This window comes from Ixodes scapularis, unplaced genomic scaffold (assembly GCF_016920785.2).
Source record: "Ixodes scapularis isolate PalLabHiFi unplaced genomic scaffold, ASM1692078v2 PGA_scaffold9__187_contigs__length_104089568, whole genome shotgun sequence".
Taxonomy (NCBI): Eukaryota; Metazoa; Arthropoda; class Arachnida; order Ixodida; family Ixodidae; genus Ixodes; species Ixodes scapularis.
In genome coordinates, this window is record NW_024609884.1 from 44,258,882 (window position 1) to 44,280,387 (window position 21,506).

The 21,506-nt window shown below is 44.6% G+C and overlaps 3 protein-coding genes across 8 annotated transcripts; 2 read left to right on the forward strand and 1 right to left on the reverse strand.

Annotated features, from left to right (window-relative positions):
* Positions 1-34: 34 nt before the first annotated feature.
* LOC8037121 (ankyrin repeat and SAM domain-containing protein 6) lies at positions 35-12,616 on the forward strand. 5 transcript variants are annotated; one of them, XM_029968367.4, is made up of 17 exons: positions 35-362; positions 714-941; positions 1,685-1,894; positions 2,440-2,628; positions 7,134-7,178; positions 7,251-7,458; positions 7,857-7,954; positions 8,027-8,132; positions 8,287-8,323; positions 8,432-8,617; positions 8,749-8,859; positions 9,009-9,075; positions 9,219-9,282; positions 9,420-9,462; positions 9,980-10,037; positions 10,097-10,164; positions 12,400-12,616. In XM_029968367.4, the coding sequence occupies exons 1-17, from the start codon at positions 287-289 to the stop codon at positions 12,526-12,528; spliced, it is 1,923 nt and encodes a 640-aa protein (XP_029824227.2). In that variant the 5' UTR covers positions 35-286; the 3' UTR covers positions 12,529-12,616. The 5 variants fall into 5 exon arrangements, 3 of the variants coding, with proteins under 3 accessions (XP_029824227.2, XP_029824228.2, XP_042143107.1); XM_029968368.4 differs by having other exon boundaries at positions 9,444-9,462; XM_042287173.1 differs by lacking the exon at positions 9,219-9,282 and having other exon boundaries at positions 9,444-9,462; positions 12,400-12,529.
* LOC8037123 (periodic tryptophan protein 1 homolog) lies at positions 12,574-14,314 on the reverse strand. Its single transcript, XM_002404235.5, has one exon. It carries the CDS (start codon positions 14,187-14,189, stop codon positions 12,750-12,752), a length of 1,440 nt encoding a protein of 479 aa, XP_002404279.4. The 5' UTR covers positions 14,190-14,314; the 3' UTR covers positions 12,574-12,749.
* Positions 14,315-14,534: 220 nt separating this feature from the next.
* Positions 14,535-19,519, forward strand: LOC8037120 (AN1-type zinc finger protein 1). Of its 2 annotated transcripts, none has more exons than XM_029968362.4 (7): positions 14,535-14,833; positions 15,090-15,132; positions 15,612-15,657; positions 16,368-16,593; positions 17,136-17,329; positions 17,696-17,776; positions 19,351-19,519. In XM_029968362.4, exons 1-7 carry the CDS (start codon positions 14,776-14,778, stop codon positions 19,516-19,518), a joined length of 816 nt encoding a protein of 271 aa, XP_029824222.1. In that variant the 5' UTR covers positions 14,535-14,775; the 3' UTR covers position 19,519. The 2 variants fall into 2 exon arrangements, with proteins under 2 accessions (XP_029824222.1, XP_029824223.1); XM_029968363.3 differs by having other exon boundaries at positions 14,580-14,833; positions 17,139-17,329.
* The last annotated feature ends 1,987 nt before the right edge of the window (positions 19,520-21,506 follow it).

Below are 21,506 nucleotides of genomic sequence, written 5' to 3' on the forward strand. Positions count from 1 at the left end.
GATTTACGTAATCAGCCAAACCGCAAGCCATCACTGCCATCACTATCCAATCCAATCACGCAGTGTCGCCAGTGTCGCGCGGCGGCGCGATTTTAGGAAGTTGTACTGAAAGTTTAATGCGACGCGGACAGCAAAGTTTTTGCTCTGCCTTAGTTCTAATTACGCTCCAATTTCTCAAATAGTGTACTGTGCAGTAGGTAGCGTCCAGAAGCAGCTGTAGCGCTATCAATGCTACGGGTACATGCACGACCGAAGCCTCCTGTGGTAGAGTGACAACAGCCATCCAATGGACGAGATGGAAAAGTTTCTAACGGCATGCGTCACGAATAGCATAACGGCAGCGCGGAATCTTCTGTTAAACGGTGAGCGTCGCCGGCTCTCGAGTGTTTCCTTGCCCTCAAGGAGAAGGCCACGAACTAACCGTGCAAATTAAGGAGAACGGAAATACTTTAAAACAAGTGAACTGTAATTATAATGCAATTAAATGCAAAGGTGCAAGTTGACTGTTTATTCTTGAAAACGACCCGAGACAGTTTGTCACTGCCGTTCAGAAAATATATTTTGTTGCCAATGTTCATTCTGACGGAGGAGCGTATAATATAGAGTGTAGAAACTCCAAACCATCCCCTCATCTCCCCTGTACCCCATAATCATAATGGGTGTTATTTGAAGAGTGACGCCACGGATTTGTCCATTCTTTTCTGTGCTTCTAGGAATTCCCATCAATGGTCAAGACGTCGAAGGCATATCCGGCCTGCATGTTGCAGCAGCAAATGGCCACGTCAGTTTGGCAGAGCTCCTTCTTGAGGAAGGGGCAGACATCGATGTGGCAAACAACTGTGGCTGGACACCACTCATGCATGCAGCTCAGCATGGGCAGGTGTCCATGGTGTCGCTGCTGATCAGGCACAGTGCAAACATCAATGCAACAAATGTCTTAGGTTTGTTTCATTTCCTAATTATTAGCTATATCCAAACAGCCTAATATTCACTAATGCCAAACAATGTCAGAAGGATGGGCTACTTTTTCAGTAATATGTGTGCACCTTACTGGTAATAACACAGATTTAATTTTATTGATGGCACCCTGGCGAGCAGTTTCTGGCAACGATGCAACGCAATTTTCTTGATATTGAGAGCTTGTTGGTAACTATAGTTAGAATAGGGAACACACACAACACATTGACCTCGTGTTTTGTGTGTCTTCTCCACATTATTTTGAGTCGTTGGGCTGTTTTATTCCTCGTTCTCAAGGGTTAGTACTATAAATTTTATGAATATCAGTCTGTAGCTTACTTAAATTAAATGACTAGTTGGCTTGAATGCACCTTAAAAGTATTGATACATATCCAGATGCAAAATGATTTAATAAGACAGAGTGCATTAGTAAGCTGCATTCTAAAAATAAAAATGCCCGCCCCCCCTCTCCCCCCCCCCCCCCTTCCCCCCCAAAAAAAACAAAAAAACGACAAAGTAAAGGGACATTTTTTTTGGGGGGGGGGGGGGGGAGGAAGAGGGGAAAGGAGGAGGGGAGGGGGGAGGAGGGGAGGGGGGCGGGCATTTTTATTTTTAGAATGCAGCTTACTAATGCACTCTGTCTTATTACATCATTTTGCATCTGGATATGTATCAATATAATGCTTGCTCATGCTAAATTGGAATGTATGCATGTCTTTACCACTAGGTGCAGGTGCCCTAACACTGGCAGCTGGTGGCGGTCACCATTCCACCGTGCGTCTCCTTTTAGAGGCTGGGGCAGACATTGCCGTGGGCAGATTCCACCACACCTTTGATCCCATGCCCCTGACAGCTGCCGCCACCAACGGCCACGCCTCCATCATTTTGCTGCTTCTTCAGAAAGGCTGTCCCGTGAATCAGGCATACCCCACCACTGGTATGTTCGTCCTTCACTTCCCACGAATTGGGAGCACCGTTGGGGGCCGCTTTTGGTGTGCTGAACAAGCTATAGTATGTTTCAGCATATGATCTGCAGGAGAAGCTCTGCCTTCAGCACATGCTGATTGCCTTCCATCATGCTTAGGCTGCGCATGCTCATGAGACACCGAAGTGCTATCAAAGGCAGAATGCTTGTACTGGAGGCAAAGCTTCTACTGCAGATCTTATGTTTCAACCGGCTAATAGACCTCTTTCAGCTCAAGACATTTCTCCCCTCTCCCCGGTGTTGATTTTCCAAATTAGAAAATCTTGGTTCTTACATTGCTCAGATCTTATTGATTGAATATCTTTATTGTTTGAAGGATGGCTCAATGGCCTACAGTTTTAAACATGGTTATCTGGGCATTCATTTCAGAGTGGCCTTGAGTCCTTCCTTTGAGTAATGACTTGACACTAAAATCACTGACATGGTCGTGATGGAGCCTTCAGATATGCCTGTAATAACTACTACTCTCCTTGAAGCATATTGATGGCACTGTATAGGCACGACTGCCCTCATGCTGTGTGCGGCTGGTGGACATCTCCAGGCAGCTCAGGCCCTGGTTGAACACGGCGCCGACCCAGACCTCAAGGATATGTGCGGCAAGACTGCCCTTGATATTGCGGTGGCCTGTACAAAAATGGAGGTAGCTGAATTCCTTCGTACCAAGACACAGGTGGCACATAGCCCAGGTATGTGGCTATTGCTGAGAAAATGAGCTGCAAGTAGTGCCAGGTGAAACATGTTAAAGACCTAAGGCTATCACTCGGAGTGCACATAGAGTTATAATGTTCACTAGAGGTTTAACTGGCGCTAGTGTGCTGTCACAAATTGAAGCAGACAGCAACCACTCAATAATTGACTTCCGATAATGCATTTATGTGGAAAAATTGAGTGCATTTTCTCCCTGCACTCAATTGTAAGAGTGAATATCCCCAGAAAATTCGGCAGAGACACTTAAAACTGACGACGTGTAGGAATATGAAAGCATTCCTACACTCAGCACATTCCTACAAGCAGTGCGCCACGTCTTCCTATCGCACACGGTGCTCCAGCGGTGACATCACACTCCCCCACTGCAAAGGCGCGGCGAACCCTGCCAGCTTCATGACGGCTTCCGTGACTAACCATTGCGTTGCTGTGCTTTTCTTTGTTTTTTTTATTTCTGAAATCCTCCTGCTTCTTTGACGAGGCATCTGCGTTGCTGTGCTTTTCTTTGTGTTTTATTTCTGAAACCCGCTGGCTTCCGTGACGAGGCATCTGCGTTGCTGTGCTTTTCTTTGTGTTTTATTGGGCATTTGCCAATGGGAACTTAGGTGCCGCTTCTCTCAGCCAATGGGAATTTAGGTGCCGTTTCGCTCAGCCAATGGGAATTTAGGTGCCGTTTTTCGCCGGCTTCGCTTCATGCGACATTTACTGCTTTCACATTAATAATTCGTACATACTAGGTAGCTTGGAACATTTTTCAGTCAGGCAGACAGAATAATTAGTCAGTTACGGCGTTTTTTTTTTTCAAATCTATTGCATTACGAACGGTGCTAAAATGGCTTCGTACATCTATTTGTGTGCACTGTCAGACACTGTTAGCGCGAACACGACGTCGGCGCTTCTCAGCATGGGAGATATGCATGCTAAATGAACGGAGGACATATGGAAAGCCAAGAGAGACAGCAAGAGCTACACAGTAACACTAGGGTGCCTACATGTTTCCACTACGTTTTAGGGTGGCGCCAACTTCTTGTTACCCTGTTCCAGATCCTCTCCCACCGCCATTTTTTGCCACCACTTATTTCGCTAAACGGAATCAACATTGAGCTTCTGTAGTATCGAAGATCCGGCAACACTGTGAGGCCACTTTCGTTTCCGTTCATAGGACGAGTCCGAGGCTCAGCGGGTTGGCGGTCGTGGTGCCTGTCGCTGCCTGTCGCCTGATAACAGACAACCACGCCATCCTTCTTTCCTGCTTGCTGGGGAATCTATTCGCGACTCTAGCGACCTATGGGGGGGCGCCACCACCAAGCAAACATGGCGGCTGGGTCCAGGTCGCGTCGGCTCGGCCGGGCCGCCTGAACGGGTGGCGCATTCAATTAAACAAGTTTTCTTTTGTTTAATGCCCAAATTTATGAATATTTGAACTGAGACGGTTAAGTGTAGCCGGTGCGCATAAACTTGCCGAGCATAGTTTTGGTTGGGCGGTGTTTTTTGTTATTTTCTTGTCAAACTTTCGTTTCGGAGACTTCGTTCAAAACCGAAACTATGGACTCCGGAAAAACGGTAATAGACTTTAATTAGTTTTGATCAGCAAAGGAAAGCGGCAATGGCTACAGAATTGTTCCACCAAGAGTAATTTTTAGCTAACTCGCATGCCTCGACCATGCGACTTATCTGTCCGAGAAATCGAGCTTTTGTGCGTATCCGCGTTTAAGAAACAGCTCCAGTCGTCTGCTCGGTCAAGAACACAGGCTGCAGGAAAATTGCGAAAATTAAGTAAGCGCTTCTTGAGCCAAGGAGCATGTTAACCCACTGGCGCTTCACTAAGCAGCTGATACTCATATTTAAATTCAGGTTTTAGTAGCAATCGAGAAGTCATTTTGACGAGCGGGTTTTGTATTATATTACCTCTATGTCCCACTAAAGCAAAATTAGTATATTCTTCTGGTTGAAATATGAACTTAGTTGACTAGCTATTAGGTGAACTGCTGAATAAAAGTATATTTGACAGACAGAGAGATACTACTTAAACTTAGCCAAATGGTTCTAGCCGGTAGAACGGAGACGAATGCGGACAAACTGAGGGGAGTCTCTATCGGAGATTCACTCAGACCTTTCTGCATTGAGCTTGACTTCGAATCCTGAACGGATAAAATGAGTATTTTTTGTGGCCGGACAACATGAGCAATGTAGACGTATATTACTGCTGGCTTCGACGGGGTATAATATGAATATTGGAGGCTCGATAGATCCTAATGCCGTGACAGCTTCCAGTTTGCGAGACGCGTCCCCCACTTTTTGAAAGCAGATAATTTCCCTCATTAATCATATTGAGCGAGCAGGTTTTTCTGAATCAAATAATTGCGAAATCAGCCCAACTTCTTCAGTGTGGTCCAGAGGCTTTTTTGGCGAAAAGCAGCCAAGATGAATAGCCAATGCACCGGCCAGCGTGAGTGGCTCAAACTTGAAGCTAATCGAGCACAACCATACTCAAGAAAAGCAGCTATCGAACCTTCCCATTCATTTGACTGCAACATTGGTGTTCCCTCCAGTGACACACTTCTTCTGTCGACCTCAGTCCACTGTTCTACATCCTTATAAAGAAACCACTTATCAGTTACGAAGTAGTCGTCACTTTGAATGTGAATCAAGACAGACAAGAAATCAAAACATTTTTTTCCGTGATTCCTCCCCATCCAAGAAATTGAAAGCATGCGACCGTGTGTTGTGGAGTAAACGAGCTTTCAAACACTTGATGGAAAGAAACAATCTACTGAGGCTTCACCACACTAATGAACACTCAGGCAAACTTAAAAAATTTTTCGTACCTTCGTCAAATTACATTGTTCACCACCGCGCGAAAAACACGTGTCCGCGAAAGCCACCAGACACGCGGAGAAAAAGCGGAGTGACCTGGTCCGGCTGGTTCCCGGTTTTCCCACTTGGCGGCGTTCGTTTTGCTGGAGTCGCGAATACAACACTCCGCCATCTCTGGAGTTCCCGCGACAAAACGGAACGCAACAGACCGCATTGCACGCCGAAACCTCACCGTCCGAATGAGAGGAGTGAGCGCTCCCTAGCCCTAATGAGGATTAGCGTAGTGCAAGTGTGACAAAATGGTCCACGAAAACAGCGGGGGTTGCCATGGTAACGAGGTAGGCAACACAGGTTCGTCGGCAACAGCTATCACAAAGGTTGCCGCCACCCTAAACAGTGTAGCTGTGGACACATGTAGGCACTTTAAGTAACACTGGATCAGTAACTCCCTGTGCATATACAATCAAAATAAATTGGCCACGTAATATAGTCAGATTTTTGATAAGTAAGTACTGCTTTATTCTTTCTGCTCTATGCAAAGATGCTTCTTCTATGTTCAAAGCATCATCCGCACGCTCGAAATCTTTTCGAGAACGAGTGCCTGGTAAATTTGCCCGGCATAGAAAATAATAAAAAAGAGACACCTTTCATAGCCCACATACTTTATACTTTACGTTTTGAATTTTTTACTGCTCGTAAAGATGCAAGATGGGGTCATTTTTATATAGTGACAGGACTGGCATATTAGCAATTAAGTGTCACCGGAATGCTGGCGAACCTTGAACACACTCTATATTTCTTTCGATTGTTATTTTGCTTAGAATTGTCGCTTGTTTTTATGCACCTGCTGTGGAACACAGGTTTGGGCCTGAAATATAGCAAAGTTAAACATTGTTTACTGATGAAGAAAAATGCACTAACTAAAGCACTTTTACAATGTTAATAAAGTTACATACTATTTGGTACGACCCAAATAACAAAAGTGTTCCATGTTATTTTCCAGCAAAGAGGCAAAATGCTTGCATGTTTCCCTTGGGAATGCACAGGAGTATCACAAAAGTAGACGGTTGCTATTTGCTTCGATTTGCATCCCGGAAGTCGCATAGACACTAGCACCAGTTGAACCTCTAGCATGCATTATAAAACTCTCTGTAAGTGCGCTAGCGAAATTGGCCCTTTGTGGTGAAGGCATAAAACGTCAGGGGTGGTGAAACTGTGGTTCACAATTTTTTTTTTTGTGAAATAGTTGCAGTGAGTAACAGGCTGAGAATGAGACAAATGCAATATTACTGACTCTAAAACTGTGGTACCTATTTCCTCAGTGAGCATGGCGAAATAGAATTGTCTAACAAGCAATGTAGATTGCATTACACTACTTAGATTGTTATTTTGCTAAGGTCTTTGCTGGTTTCTGGCATGTTATGTAGAAAGCCAGGTGCACAAGTTTTGGACGTTAAAGTCGACCTAAGAAAGGTCTCTCGACTATGTTCACTTATTGGCAGTGTGCAGATACTGAACTACGTGAGAATAGAATAGGCTAGCTCGAATGTAAATTAAAAACTCTGACTGTCTCATTAAAAAAGGACAAATTTGAGGTGTCAACAAAATGTGACATTCCCTGCCTCCTGGTTCTGATTTGATTTTGATTTGTTTTTCTTGGTTCTGTCAGAACAAAACCCAACCATCAACGACATGCTTGATGCCATTGGAAAAAGTAAGCAGTGCATTGAACTTTCTGATGCTTGATGTGACACATACAGTGAATGGAAACATATTTTTTTTAAAGCTGACTTGAAGTGGATTAACGAAATGCTCAAGGAGTACCCTTCGAGTGCCAACTGGACTCATCCTATCAAGGGAACCACTCCCCTAATGTATGCAGCAGAGTTGGGTCACCTGGACATAGCTGCACTCTTGGTTCACAACAGTGCAGACATCGAGCTACAGGACTATTCTTCTGGGTGGACGGCTCTGATGCATGCTGTATTTCATGGGTGGGTTGCCTTTTCGGGCATTGTGAGAGATAATAAGCAAGGTGTCAAGTTGAGACTGCATGAAGATAGTATGTTTGAGCCTCAGTATAGCGGTTTTCAGATTTTCAGAAATAATCAGCAGTGTTTAGATGTTAATTCGCATGTTTTTAGAGTATCCGGGTAAGCTCGGCAACAGAATATAACTTAATCCTTGTTTAACATTGTGGAGAAGAGAGCAGACAATGGTATCTTTTCTCTGTACTTTGTCTTTCGAACGATGCCAGGCCAGCCCTTCACCAATAAATCCAAGAAACTTGCCTTGATATCTCACTAAAATAGATTGTGAGTACAAGAGAATTGTAGAGGATAGCAACTCAAGTGGTAACCAGCAGTGATGTCTACATTGTCCACTTAAACAGGCAGACAAGCATTGTCCGTTATCTCGTCACTGTGGGAGCCAGTGTTGACGCTCTGGCTTGCAATGGTGCAACCGCTCTTGACATCGCTTGTTACAATGGTTAGTCGGTGATCCCTCACCCTCTGGATAGACACCATGGTACTTATGTAGCTAATTTTTTTTCATTTCTAGAAAACATGGATGCCAGAATTAGGCAAATATTGACTGACAAAGCTGTGGGGCAAAGCTTGCCTCGAGAACCAGCGGTGATGGTACCTACCGACCCAGGGCACACCAAGTGGGTGCACAAAGTTGAACCAGACCTTACTTGCTATCCAAAAGTTTTTTTTTTTCTGAAGACAGTAAATTTTGGCATGTCATGTTCAGTGAAAATTACAAATGAAGTCGCAGCTCGTAACACCATTAGCCATCCTTTAATCCTCTGCTTTCAGAGAGCCTCTTGAATTGCAGCCACCCAAAGGACTGAAGGTTGGTTAAACAATGAATGGCATTTATTTCTGTCAACCTAACCTGTGCAAATATACTAGTGTAGTTGAAAGGTTATCCTGTATCTTATTCTTCCATCTTCCATTATAGGGTTGGATTGGACAGGTAACACAAAAGCTTACTCAACTCACAGTCAAGCAGTCGGGGCCCTCAACACCGGGCATGGCAGTGCCGTCTACAATCCCTGTAACTCCAAATCTGCAATCGCTAAGCCTGTCACCAATCAGGCCCTGTGCAATACCAGTTCTGAACATCTGCTTTGCAGCAGCCCCTGCTGTAAGAAAACTATCATATGTATTGATACAATTGATTTTAATTTTAAACCACAAATGTGAACTTTCTTCTTTTTTTTTTTTTCCCTTAAGATTTGGTAATTGTGCCAATCATTATCTGCTGGTATATTCCAGTCTTCTTTCCAAACAAGTACTCTTGCTCCAGTTGTGCTTCAGGACCTCTTGGAAAAAAAGACCGCCTTCTCGCCAATAATGTCATCAGCACCAGCGTGCCATTCGGACTGGGTAAGGATATGTAAGAGAAGATGTCGTCTAAAGAACAATTACTTCATCGGGCTTTCTGATATGACTCGGAACCACGAACCTTCTCTTTGACTTTGATGAAAAATGTGGCATTACATTCTGTGTCAAAACACATAATTCTGGTCCTGCAGGTTACACAAAAACTCTGGGAACCAAAACACCTCATTCATCCTCTCATGAGATCCAATCTTGGCCAAGGTATGTTGAAGCAGCAAGCTTTTTTTTAGTCTGTAGTAACTTCCAGGTATCCATTGTGCAGCATATCTCTGTAAGTCTTCAGTATGAAGCTTTTAACAGTATGGAGTTGAATTCTCTGTATATCTTGTACGACTTTTTCATAGTATCACAAATCACGTGGATCTCTACAGTGCATAAACAAGCAACGTCCACCTTGTTAAAGAAAGGGTAAGATTATTACTTCAACCTTTTTGCTTCCGCTTTGCTATTTTTTTTTTTTTTTTTTTTTGTAATAGCCAGCTTGTGAGGTCGTCAATTCAATAACACAATCTTCCTATTTTTATCTCCTCTTGCTGTGGACAAAGCACATCCGTCCTGAATTGCTCCAGCTACCCCGATACCAACAAGGTAAACGCCCTTGAATGAGAATTTTAATGTTTTTCCCTAAATTTATTACTTTTTCTCCGTCTGTTCTCATCCTTTGTGGAAACTAGTGTAAGTGCCGTGCCCTTCATAGCTCTTTATAAAGGTTGCCTACATACCGTATTTACTCGAGTAATAGCCGCAGTATTTATAAACAAAGCCCTTGCGTCTACTTTCCAGTCATTGCGTTGCGCATAAATAACACAGCGAATAACCAGATCGAGAACATGATTCTCCAAACAAATGCAATCTTCACAGATCGTATCTTTGCACGAAGACGTTATCTTTGTCCTGTAAACAGCTGGAGTCATGCTGTCGGTCGCGGTGTTTGGCGATCTGCGTGCTGTGCGGAAAAGCGAACGCTCGGATTTCTTCATAAACAGTGCGGCTATCACTCGAGTAAATATGGTACTGCATGGAATTAAAAAAAATTAACAGAACTGCCACGACAAATTACAAATTTTGTTTTACTGCAGCTTAGCTTTTCTTTTTTTTCCAACAGCTGTCTGATTGCCAATCAGCTCCTATATCATCTTCTAGTGCTACTATATCCTTCTGTGGTAAGGCAGTCATCAAATCATAACTGACAGGACATGACATTGTTGAAAGCATTCTTCAGGCACTCTTCGTGATCTCTTGAAAGAGCTACACCTCGAGAGATATGCAAGCAACTTTGAAGAAAATGAGGCATGTATTACTTTTTACCGAAACATCTCGCAAGCATTTTGTTAATAAATCAGTCGTACCTAGTAAATCCTGCGGCAGTCTTGGGCATCAATGTTAGCAAGTGCAGTGCCATATTAAAAAAAATTGGGTAGACACGCAATAAATGTCTATTAAAACTTAGAAGCAAGCAATGGAAAGGATCATACTTGTTTTGCAGTGACGATATTAGTGCTACTTTTCTCGGAAATGGGTTGCAACTTAATACTACCTGTGGAGAAGTGCCTCAAATTTGCCCATGAACACCATTTTATGGTGACCGCAACGAAGACGTACAACAAACAGATCTTTCACTTTGTGATAGCAAAGCCAAAGCTACAAGCACAAGTTTGTTGCCACAAACGATGACTGCACTGCACAAGCGTGCATGCTTGGCAGGAGCGCTGAATTCCTGGAGCTCGCCCTTATAGCTTCTGCTACACTTGCACTTAAAATGAAACGAAGTAAAGCTCATTTTTTTCAGTAACAAACTTAAATTGACCCTTGGTTGAAGATTAAAAAAAAGTTGTAAAAAAACTTTAGTGCTCCACCATCCTATTCCTATACACATTTGCAAGTCCGGTCTCGGGGCATCGTCATCTTGCACAGTGGGGTGTGCTTGGGCGCGGCCCAGCTGAGCAAGATGGCAGTGCCCTAAAGCCGGACTTGCAAACGTGTATATATCATGGTCCTAAAGGCCTATACACACATTCGCATTTGAATGCGAAGCAGCATCTTTGCAGTCAAAAACGCTTGCTTGAGGGGTACGATGTGCACCGGAAGAGAGCAGAGACCGGCTCAACCTTAGATGGAGCAGTAGCGGCAGCGGGTTGTGTTAGACCAATTGGAAGCCAAGAAAGGAAAGGAGGGTTACGTGTTTGCTCGCACCACTCGGCGAGGCGTATCCAGTTCTCCGCTTGCAGGACTTGGCTTTTTCGTTTTGGGGAGCAGTGGGGACTGCTTTTTTCCAAGGCTACGATGGTTTAAGCTTGACAGAATGCCTGGGAAGCCAGCTGGATTGTCCCAAGATCGAACATTTCGACGCTGTCGCCGGGTGCCGCCATGTTGCCATGGATTTCGTTTAATATTGGTGAGCCGCTGGAGATGATAGCGCATTCTTATTGGCTCTTGACTGCGGTTGACTGCGTGTCAATGCAGCTGTGTGTACAAGCTTGGCAGAAGTGCTCAGACACAAATGTACGTAGGGGCCTTAACTGGAGAAGTGTGTATTGCTATATCTCCTTTCTATAGACAGTGGCAAATAATATAGGTGTGAAGAGTAGCATTTGTTAGTTCTCTCACTGCACAAGCATTTACACAGGCACACTTATTGCCTTTAGAAGAAGCAAGCTAAGAGCTTACTTTAGTAGCCTTCAGTATGATCCACATCAAATAAAAAACCACTGAAAAGAAAAAAAGTTATTTTTTCAAACAGTTTTTTTGGGAGATGAGTGTCAAAAAATAAATTTTATGCAGTTTTCTTTTCTTTTTTTTTTAGCAATATTGACTGCGCAAGATGCGATTTAGTCAGAAGTCACCTCCTTTCCACTTGTTTCCTCTCGGCATTTCGGCCGTGTGGAGGAGAGGTGGATCGGCTTGGCCATCACGTTGAGGTGGAGTGCGTGTGTGACCATTTCGTTGAGGTGGAAAGAGTGTATGGCCATTCAGCGACGTCATGGACTTTGCGCTCAGAATTTCAAAATAAACCTCTCGTCAATATTTCTCCAAAATTTATATTCTTTTTTTTTTTTTTTTTTTGAGTAAAATTAATTTTTTGACATGTGTCCCTACCAGACTGTTTAAAAAAAAAAAAAACTTTTTTTTTTTTTTGTGGTTTCTTAAGGCGACACAAAGTACAGGGCATTCCTGAGGGGAAAAAAAAAACAGTGTTTTTCGACCCGGGTAAATAAACTATGCATTGCAGAAAGCTTCTTGTTTTGATGACATTAGACTTAGCTGGACTTGCAACTCTTAGAGAAATTTAGTCTTTCTCAATTATCTTTTGATCCAAGTAATGTCATGTTCTCCAACTTTGGTGTTCTATCTCAACTGCTAGCATCACATTCTCACGAAGTTTGAGCTTTCTGTGATGCATAGTTCATTTGCCTGGGCCGACAAATGCGGCTCTTTTCACGGAAGTGTACTGTACAAGAGCTGGCGAGTGTTCTACATGCGCATGTATGGCAACCAGATATACTAGAGGTTGTCCCGTGAATGCAGGTCAACTTGGATGCATTTGTGACTTTGAACCAAGAGGACATTGAAGCCATTGGAGTTGAAACTGTTACCAGCAAGGAAGTATTGTTGGAAGCAATATGTCTTCTTCGCAAAGAAAGAAAGATTTTGTGACTGCAACAAAGTTACCCATATAAAAATGTGACATTCTGCAGAGCCTTAGTCTGTACAGTTTGTTCAATAAAGAACCACCTTTATTTAAGTTCTCATTTTGTGCTCTGTCATTCCTTGATCAGACATGGGAGTTTCGGCAACAGCCCTTGCCAACAATTTCACGTAGCCCCACTAACCAGGAGAACGGGACTGTTGGTGCAATGGGCCATGTTTGAGAAGTTTCACTGGTTTCCTTCGGCGTCTTCCAGCGAAAGCTCGGTCAGTGCTCCTGCAGGGGCATCCATCTCCATAGGGGTGTCTCCCAAGCTTGGACCAAGGTCTGCACTCAACAATTTGCGCCCTTCAAACCGACTCAGGGAAGTCCAATCTTTCAGGTCAACTACGGCGAAGCCATGTGCTTTATCGTCTCCTCCGACAGCCACCACGAATGGCTCATCGGGGCTGTTTGCCAGGGCCAGCACTGAGCCAACCTTCAGGTTCTCCTTCTCGAAGACAAACGTAGGCTTGTGATCGAGGACGTCCCATACCTTGAGTGACTTGTCTTCCGAGGCCGTGATTAGGCAGCCAGGGCAATGCGCGCTAAGTACCATTCCGGAAACTGCCTTGGTATGTGCAGAAAGGGTGAAGGCAGGCTGATCCATGCGCGCATCGAAACCGTACACCCGTCCGGCATCGGTGCTCGCATAGAAGTAGAAAGGGTCGAAATGGTTCCATAACACCTTCTCAACCTCTCCATCCAGCGTCCACGTCTTGCAACCGGCACTGATGTTCCGACTGTCCCAGAGCTTGACCGCGTTATCGCAGCCGCCCGTCAACAGCGTGTACGCCTCAAAAGGATGCCACATGACTGACTGGACCTTCTCTCGGTGCGCCGAGATGCAACTTGTGGGCACTCCGCTGCTGAGATCCCAGACGAGGGCCTTGTAATCGGCCGATCCACTGACAAGCAGGTTCTTCGCCTGCTTGTTCCAGGACAGGCTGAGGACGGCGTCTTCGTGCTGTTTCATGGCAACCACCTTCTTGGCTTTTTTCTTCTTGGTCTTCTTGCCAAGTTTGTACGCGGGCTCCAGGGTATCAACAATGTCAAGGTCCCAGACGTTGATAATTGGGTGCATATCGCCGATGGCCACGAAGTTACCTGCACCCGACTCTTCCGCCGGGTCGAAACTCAACCACTCGATGCAGAGGGGGTACGCCGGGAGTATGATGTCGTGGTGGACGTACAAGTGGTCCTCGTGATGGTTATTTACGTACACTTCTACTGTTGCGCATGACTGTTCGTCAACACGTGCCACTGTGATCAAGTTGTCGGTGGGGCGAATGGTGAAGTCGTCCACTTCTTCCTCGCTTTCTTCGTCGTCACCCTGCTCGAGGTACGGGTCGTCGGCATTGCTCGCGTACATGGCCAGACCAGCGAGGCTGCTCATCGCTGTTGGAGCATCATCTTCATCATCGTATGTGTCCAGGCCGTATTTAGCCGTAATGTCGTCCGCATCTGCGACCGTTCCATGTTCCTCGTCCTGCTTGTCGTCCGGGTTGCCGGTGGCCGCGCTGTCGGCCTCGATGAGTTCTTTCAGCTGATCCTTCAGTAACCTCACCTTCTCGGGATTGGATTTGGACACACCCCTTTTCACCCAGGTTAGACAAGGCACGAAATTCATCGCGATTTTGATTTTTTTTTCAACAGTTCTAGATTTGAGGGATACGCACACGCGGTCTCAGCGTCTCAGCTGCCGCAGCCTGGTTGGCCTGGTGGTGCGTTCGCATACTCTACGGAACTGTGGAGCGGACAGCGGAGACCTGGCGGAGACGACAAGCAAGCAGAAACGGCACAGACGCACAAATTTTGTTTTCGTTTATCTGAGAGAAGTTAACATAAAGATCTACATAGATAAATTATTAAAAATGTCCTTGCGAAGAAATTTTTAAAATTGCACGCGACAGCCCAGATTAAAAAAATCTACACTGAAACGCATTTTGGAAGACGTTCAACGAACAGGTGCGCCACTGCGGTTGGTGGGTGCGCCAGTGGCGCTAGTAGGGTCGTAGGGTTTCTGTCGTGACCACCGTGGTCGTGACAAAACAGGTGAAATGAGCTAGAGAACCAACAATCCCTGCTCTGCATTTGTGTACAGCGCTTTGAGCTGCAGTTTATAATCGCTGTTGCATCAGAGTTGCATTTGTAACATAGCGTCCATAGCGCATAGCTGGCGAGTCACCGTCGTCACCGTGTGCCAACGATAAACTATGGCTGAACTGCCGCAGCTGGGTAAACATTGTCACGTGGAGTCGTGCAATCGTTTAGGTATTGTGAGCATTCTTTTCTATTTATTTTAAGCTAAATATAGGGTCTTCAAAGCCAGTAATAATGCTTAAATGTGGCGAGACAACCTTATTACGAATATCCGAGAACTTGAACTCGATCCGTGCCCCATTCTGCACGTCATCCCAATTAGTTCGTTCCATCTGTGCCAGTCATAAAGACAAGTACTTTCGAGGCCGCAATCCAACAGGCTTTCTTCATCCGTCCCTTTGAACTACAACTTCTAGTTTCATTTCAGATTTCCTGCCTTTCGAGTGCGCACATTGCAAGAAAATATTTTGGTAAGCACACCCACGTATCGGCTATATATTCCTATGAAAAAAAAAAAAAAAAATTGTGATCGTTTTTAGAGAATAGTGTAGTTTCCACGAGATAGGGACCGAGCAAAAGTACAACGAAGTCTGAACTACTGCAGTGTCCCTTCCCCCCCCCCCCCCCCCCCCCTCCCTCTCTAAAAAGAAGAAAAAAATAATAATAATATGCGTCACTTTTTATTTATTTTTTATTTACAGCAAACATAAACTGCAGTGCCTAACGCTCATTCTCCGCCCAAATGTAGCGCTAGCGGTCCGAGCCAGATGCCAAAGTTGCAGCATGAGCCGTAATCTTATTTGAAAGCTATGTTATTTTCTGAAAATTTCAATGGGAAGATGAGGCCAATTTTCGCCCTTTTTGGGGACCTGTAGCTAAGCATTTAGCACAGCTCCAGTGAAACTAACGACTGAATTCAGTGTTCATAATGGTTGCTTTCCTTCAACAGCAACGACCACAGGACATCCGACGCCCACGTTTGCGACCAAATAGAGGTGAGCGCTATACTTTGTTTTAAGTTCGGATGCTACGAGCTAATGGAACCAATCAGTGTCAAAAGTGCAGGTCACTAAGCCTTCCCTCCACATGATTGGTCCAGCGATGATAGACCACACACATAAACATGAGGAACACAATGATAATGCACTTTTGATGTTGTCTGATTGGTCCCATCAGCATGTACATTGCTTAAAGTCAGTGGGGTCTCGGGGGATCTAAGACCCCCCCCCCCCCCAAGGATTTCAACGAAGGGGGGGGGGGGGGAGGAGAGGAGGGAGGGAGGGGGGGGAGGGAGGGAGGGAGAGCGAGGGAGGAGGAGGAGGAGGAGGAGGAGGAGGAGGGAAGGGAGGGAAAGAAGGGGGAAATCTGAGACCCCTTTGGGGTTGTAGATCCATTCATCGCACCCCTATACTCCGTGTCACTAGTTGTGTGCAGTGCAGGCCAAGGCAACGCCAGGTGAAGAGAGGAAGGCCGAATGGGAGAGGAAGGCACTGGAGGGCGAGGGGAGGAAGGGAGAGCACTAGGACATTAGAGAGGAGAGGAGGTTCCTCTCTTCTGCCCCAGCCTTTCTAGTGCTTGCCCTTTCTCCCCTCACCTGGCATTGCCTTCGCCTGTACGGCACGCAACTACTAGTGACACGGAGTATAGCGGCGAAGTTGAGAACTAAACCCATGGGTACAACATAAATTATTTGGGCGTGTTTCAGACGCATGTGCTCACCGACAGCCAAGCAAAGAACAGCAAGACTGGCACACTCTTCGGCTGCACTTTTGGTGACTGCAAACAGAAGGAGCTAATGCCCGTTGTGTGTACCCTCTGCAGTGACAACTTTTGTGTGCACCATCGCCATGCGCAGGATCACAAGTGCAAGTACCTCGCGTCTCCGTCGGAGCACATGCCACTTACCACCCAAGTGGTGCAAAAAATACTAGGTAAACAATTCTAGATCACAGTAAGGCACACGTGTAGTCGAGGGATAGCAGGCCATTGCCATTTTTAACCTGTTTTCTGTATGATTAGCGACTGGTGTGATGTTGCAGCAGAGCCATGAACTTTCACACTATATGTGGCTTTGGAAGGGAGGAGTCTACTGGTGGCAACGTTAATACGGTAGCAGTCGTGGCGTCGAAGTCATGAGAACTGCTGCCATGATGTAGCAAGTTGTGCCACAAGGAGTGTCTATACTTGTATTTACTTTTTCCCTGGCACCAAACACTTTGGAGAGTACAATCCCCACAGAGTATTGCTCGTAATTACAAAAACCTCTTCTATGTGTTCCTCTATTTCAGGTGTGTCTTTAATTATGAGTAGCAACCAGCTACCTTGTTTTCCAAGTATCAACAGTGTACTTTACAGGAAACTTGGCACGCACACAGCACAAGACATCATTCCACATTTGTTAAAAAACAAAGGAAGAAAAAAAAAAAAAAGAGAAAGCAGTGCCCTAACTGATTGCTCATTTAAATTGTTTCAGAAGCAAAGAAACCCAGTGAGAAGCCTGCATCAGCCAGAGCAAACATCTCTCCAACAGCACAGAAAGTCAAGTTGATGAGAATGAAAATGCATGCTGCAGGAGAAAAGAGCATCCCTCTAGTCGACAGAGTTTACTTTGAAGTATACCTTCCAAAGGGTCACAAAGTACGTTCAAAGCCTTACCACTTTTCTAAGGTAAGCGACATTTATAAGTTACACTGCGTTTCAAAATGTTCCTTGGTGCACAATCTGTGGCGTACTTGGCCCAAATGTAATGTTTTTTTTTGTTAAAAATTTGCCGGTGGAACTGCCAGTGTGGTGGAATGTGTGCATAACTTGTACCAACTTTAGAATTCGAGGCTAACATTCAAAAGCAAAATGCAAAAAGTAAAAAAAAAAAAAAAAAAGAAAGTTGCACTCGAGCTAATTGTGTCACACCGTAAATACTGCACATTGTTTAGCAGAAGTGACAAATCTAGTCTTTATTTTTTTTCATCATATGTACCTGATATTACTTGCAGTTTATTTTTTGATCATGTATACCTATGATACCACTTGCAGTTGTGGACAGTGGGACGAGCAATTGATAGCACTGCAATGATAGAAAAGCTACCCAATCAGAACAACAGGGCAAGTGAAAAGGTGGGCATTCATTTTTGTCACTTCAGACAAATGGAACATTCCATTCCATTTTGTATGGCACATCACAATCTTTTGCATGAAGTACAAACCTACAAGTTAACCAACTAAAAAAAAAAAAAAGTAATATTTTTTTTTCTATGTGCAAACGTCCAGCTGCTTTGTTGTGCAAACTCATCAAATGGCATTGTGGCCTTTGTTATGACAAAGTCTGGTGTAAGGTAAATTGAATAAAATTGCTTTACATCTTATCCCCTTTATTTCCCAAAATGTATGCCAAAGTGGTCCGCCATGTCATTTGGTGGATCCACAGGAGTAAAGCTTAGCCCATAGAAAAGGGGTGTTTGTAATTTTCTTTATACTAAAATGAGCTCATCCCATGTTTACTAAAAGCCGCACATCTATTTACACCCCCGTGCTAAATTATATCGCAATCCGTTTAGAAACTAATTTATGCGGTTTAGTAAAGGTCAATGTGCCATAGGGTATGCGCTGTACCCTGTACCACCAGACCCCCTTTGCCAGTTACAGCATTGAGTTGCAAAGGCTTTACTGGTTTCTTTGTGCATTTCAGGTGTCATGTTTTTGTGCCATCTCCATGCAATACTGCATCATCCTAAATCACACTCCCATTTTACATTTTTTACAAACAAGCAGTCGTCATCTACAATCATAGTCTACAATAGGCTTGTAGTCATTGTTACTAGATCAGCCCAGTTATGGAACTTCCCATAGACGCTGTACATTTGAGGGGTTCCGAAACCGTGTCCGATTTTTTTGCAGCTAGGTGGCACTGCCGGCGCATTATTCCACGCGTTTTCGTCTGCTACTGCTCCGCGGCTGCTTGCGAGTCCCGATTCCTCTCGAGGTTCAGCATGGTTTTTGGTTAATTTTTGCCCTTTCGCCAGTAAAAATTAAAATTTGAGCACGAAAAGCGCTACGACCGTTTGGCATACGCTTTGCATTATTGTAAAATGATGCTGCCTTAGCTGTGCTGACAGTGCGAAGCGTTTCGAACAACCCAAATTCGTCAGCGCCACAATCTGGTGGCTACAATCAGGGTAAGTTTGTACATACTGTAATAGTAGACGTGCCGATGACTACCAACTGCAGCAGAAACAATTTGAAAGTCGTCTGCTACTGTCAGAAAAAGCGCCACGAACATCCGCAAGCTCAGTAGGCCAGATGCAACGGCCATGTACGATCTCTATGGCAACGGCCACAAGCGCGCCGTCAATGATGATAGTGAGTATTAATGCGGAGCGCGCGCCACACAAATGGACCCCCCTCCGGAGCGGAGTTCCAGAACTGAGTTAGTTCTAATAGCGTTGCTTGTAGTTATTAGGTTGTGAGCAGCACACCTGGCAGGAAAAGTCTGATATTTTTAGGTTGCATTTCAGTTCATCGTGCTCACTAATCTTGGGCTGGAATGAATACCTACATTCATATTAATTTATGAAAAAAATTAAGGACAAAAAGGCTGAAGAAAAACATTAGCATTTTGATAGGATGCCGAAAGTGGGAATTCAAAAATAGAACTGCAACGGTGCAAATGCTTTCTTGTCTCCCTTTTTCAGAAGTTGCTGCTTTTTCACGGCAGTAGCCTAAAAGCTCTTGGACTGAGTGAAGACTTCGAAAGCTTGCTTGGTTCAAAACTGTTAAACGAGGCTGAAGCCCTTATCCTGGAATACGTCTCTCACAACTGCGATTCCTTAGCAGCTGATTATCAGTATCATGAAACCTGAATTACTCTTGTTGCTGTCCAATTCCATTTTATCCATTTTTTCTTTCGCAGCTGTATATTTAGGCACGTGGATGGCTGTGCAAGGCAGTCTAGTTTGTTAAGACTATACCCTGTTTCAGCTTATGTTGTACCGCAGCAAAGGCTAGAAGCGCGAGCTCATAGCGTTGGCAGCCGCCCTTAAAGGGATACTACAACGAAATTTAGGCGCTCATTTTTTGGTCTATATGTGTTCAAAGGTGCAGTATCACATCGAACATACCAATATCTTGTTAAAAAAAGTCTCAAAAAGGAATTTTAAAACGAATTAAACGATTAGCGAAGAGCACCTGGTGGATGTCGCTAACGCCACGTTTGTAATGCTCATCTAGGAACCTTGACAGCTTGTGACGGAGGTTGTCTCGCCTCCGGCCACGACGAAAGAAGAGGGGAAGGAGGAACTCCCCTCTTCCCGAGAATGCCTTTTGTGTGTCGCAAAAGTTGCTATTGTCCCTCTACAAGATTATAGAAGATTAACCCGTCACTCAACATTCGTACAAAAGCAGCCGCTTCAATGGCTGGAACGACTAGGCCATCCTCTCGACGTCAGCCTCGCCATAGCTTTGCTTGTCCCGAGACGACCTACGTCACGATTGCGTTGGATGTCACGTGGTCTCCGCTGGGCCTTCTCCGAGTGCTTGCCGGAGTGGGCCTTTTATAACGAAAAATACAGCCACCAGGCTCAAAATACAAATGTGTGATTGTCTTTTACGGATATTGTGGATCATATTCAACCTATTTTTGAACACGACGGGAATATTTAAAATTTCGTTGAAGTATCCCTTTAATGCACGAAAGCTTGTGCCGCCGAGATGTGCACTAGACCAAGGAGCTTGCGCTTGTAGCCTTTTCTGCGGTACATCATAAGGTGATATGGAGTATATATAGTGCTCACTAATCATTGAAAACCAAAAACTAACATACTTGCCCTGGATGCGGAGAATATATATATAGTAAACAGTTTTGTTTTAAAGTGCAATTTAAAAACTACATTTCCTCTTGCTGTTACCTTGAGAAAAAAAAAAAAAAAGTTTTGGTTGTCAGGGGAAAACATTATGCTTTTTGCATGTAAATGCGGATGACATGAAAGGCCCAGGCGATCGTGCGGCTCCAAAGACCTGTGCACAACCGGCATTTTAGTGGCTATTCAATTTTTTTTCTTACTCCCGTTCTTTTATTCAGTGATCTGAATATCAAACACTTTTTAACTGATTTCTCAACTTGCCACTTGGTAATTTCAACCTCGTTTGATCTCGCCTTTTTTTTTTTTTTTTTGCTAGACTTTTTGACACTTAGCGTTGACATCAGCATAAACTCAGCGACAGACGTCAAGTGGAGAGTGATGACAAAAATTTAACAGCCACTGAAGTCCGATAATGCTTGAGATTTCCTCCGATAGATAGGGCTGCAGGCCTTCCAAGCCGTGCGCTCGCCTGGGCTTCTTCATATCAACCGCGAATGTACTTTTCGGTAGCACGTGAAGGGGAACTGAAAGAAGTGCACTCTCATACTGTTTATTCCCCAGACTTAAAGGGGCCCTGCAAGGACTTTTTTACTGGTTTTTAATTTACACCGAACCTGAGTGCACTGAACATAAATAACATAATGGAACATAATGGAACTTTTCTTTTCTCGAATTTCGTTTTATTTTAAAAGTTATAGGCAAATTAAAATTACAAAAACAAGCAAAAAATAACTTCCTTCATGACATCTTTGGTCGCTTGAGTGGCCGTGATCGAGAGGAGGGGTAGTGAGCTCGGCGAGCGCTCACGGCTGCCGCACTCCGTGTTGACGGCTCGACAGGGCGCCACTAAAGCATGTTCTGGATAGCCTGTATGAAGCGGGCAGCCAGGGCGGCTCGCATTGCATTTGCTGTGCGGTTAAACACTAATTCGGCATGACACTTTACTGGCCACAAACGACAGCAAACACGGGGTAAAGATCAGTTCAGAA

What these genes read in the sequence shown, in the direction of transcription:
- LOC8037123 (XM_002404235.5), bottom strand. Translation starts at nt 14,189, where the DNA reads ATGAATTTCGTGCCTTGTCTAACCTGGGTGAAAAGGGGTGTGTCCAAA.
- LOC8037120 (XM_029968362.4), top strand. Translation starts at nt 14,776, where the DNA reads ATGGCTGAACTGCCGCAGCTGGGTAAACATTGTCACGTGGAGTCGTGC. An exon ending in CATTGCAAGAAAATATTTTG is followed by an intron (nt 15,133 to 15,611) that starts GTAAGCACACCC and finishes TTCCTTCAACAG; the next exon opens with CAACGACCACAGGACATCCG. An exon ending in AGTGGTGCAAAAAATACTAG is followed by an intron (nt 16,594 to 17,135) that starts GTAAACAATTCT and finishes AAATTGTTTCAG; the next exon opens with AAGCAAAGAAACCCAGTGAG.
- LOC8037121 (XM_029968367.4), top strand. Translation starts at nt 287, where the DNA reads ATGGACGAGATGGAAAAGTTTCTAACGGCATGCGTCACGAATAGCATA. An exon ending in CAATGCAACAAATGTCTTAG is followed by an intron (nt 942 to 1,684) that starts GTTTGTTTCATT and finishes CTTTACCACTAG; the next exon opens with GTGCAGGTGCCCTAACACTG. An exon ending in GAGATCCAATCTTGGCCAAG is followed by an intron (nt 9,076 to 9,218) that starts GTATGTTGAAGC and finishes ACTTTTTCATAG; the next exon opens with TATCACAAATCACGTGGATC.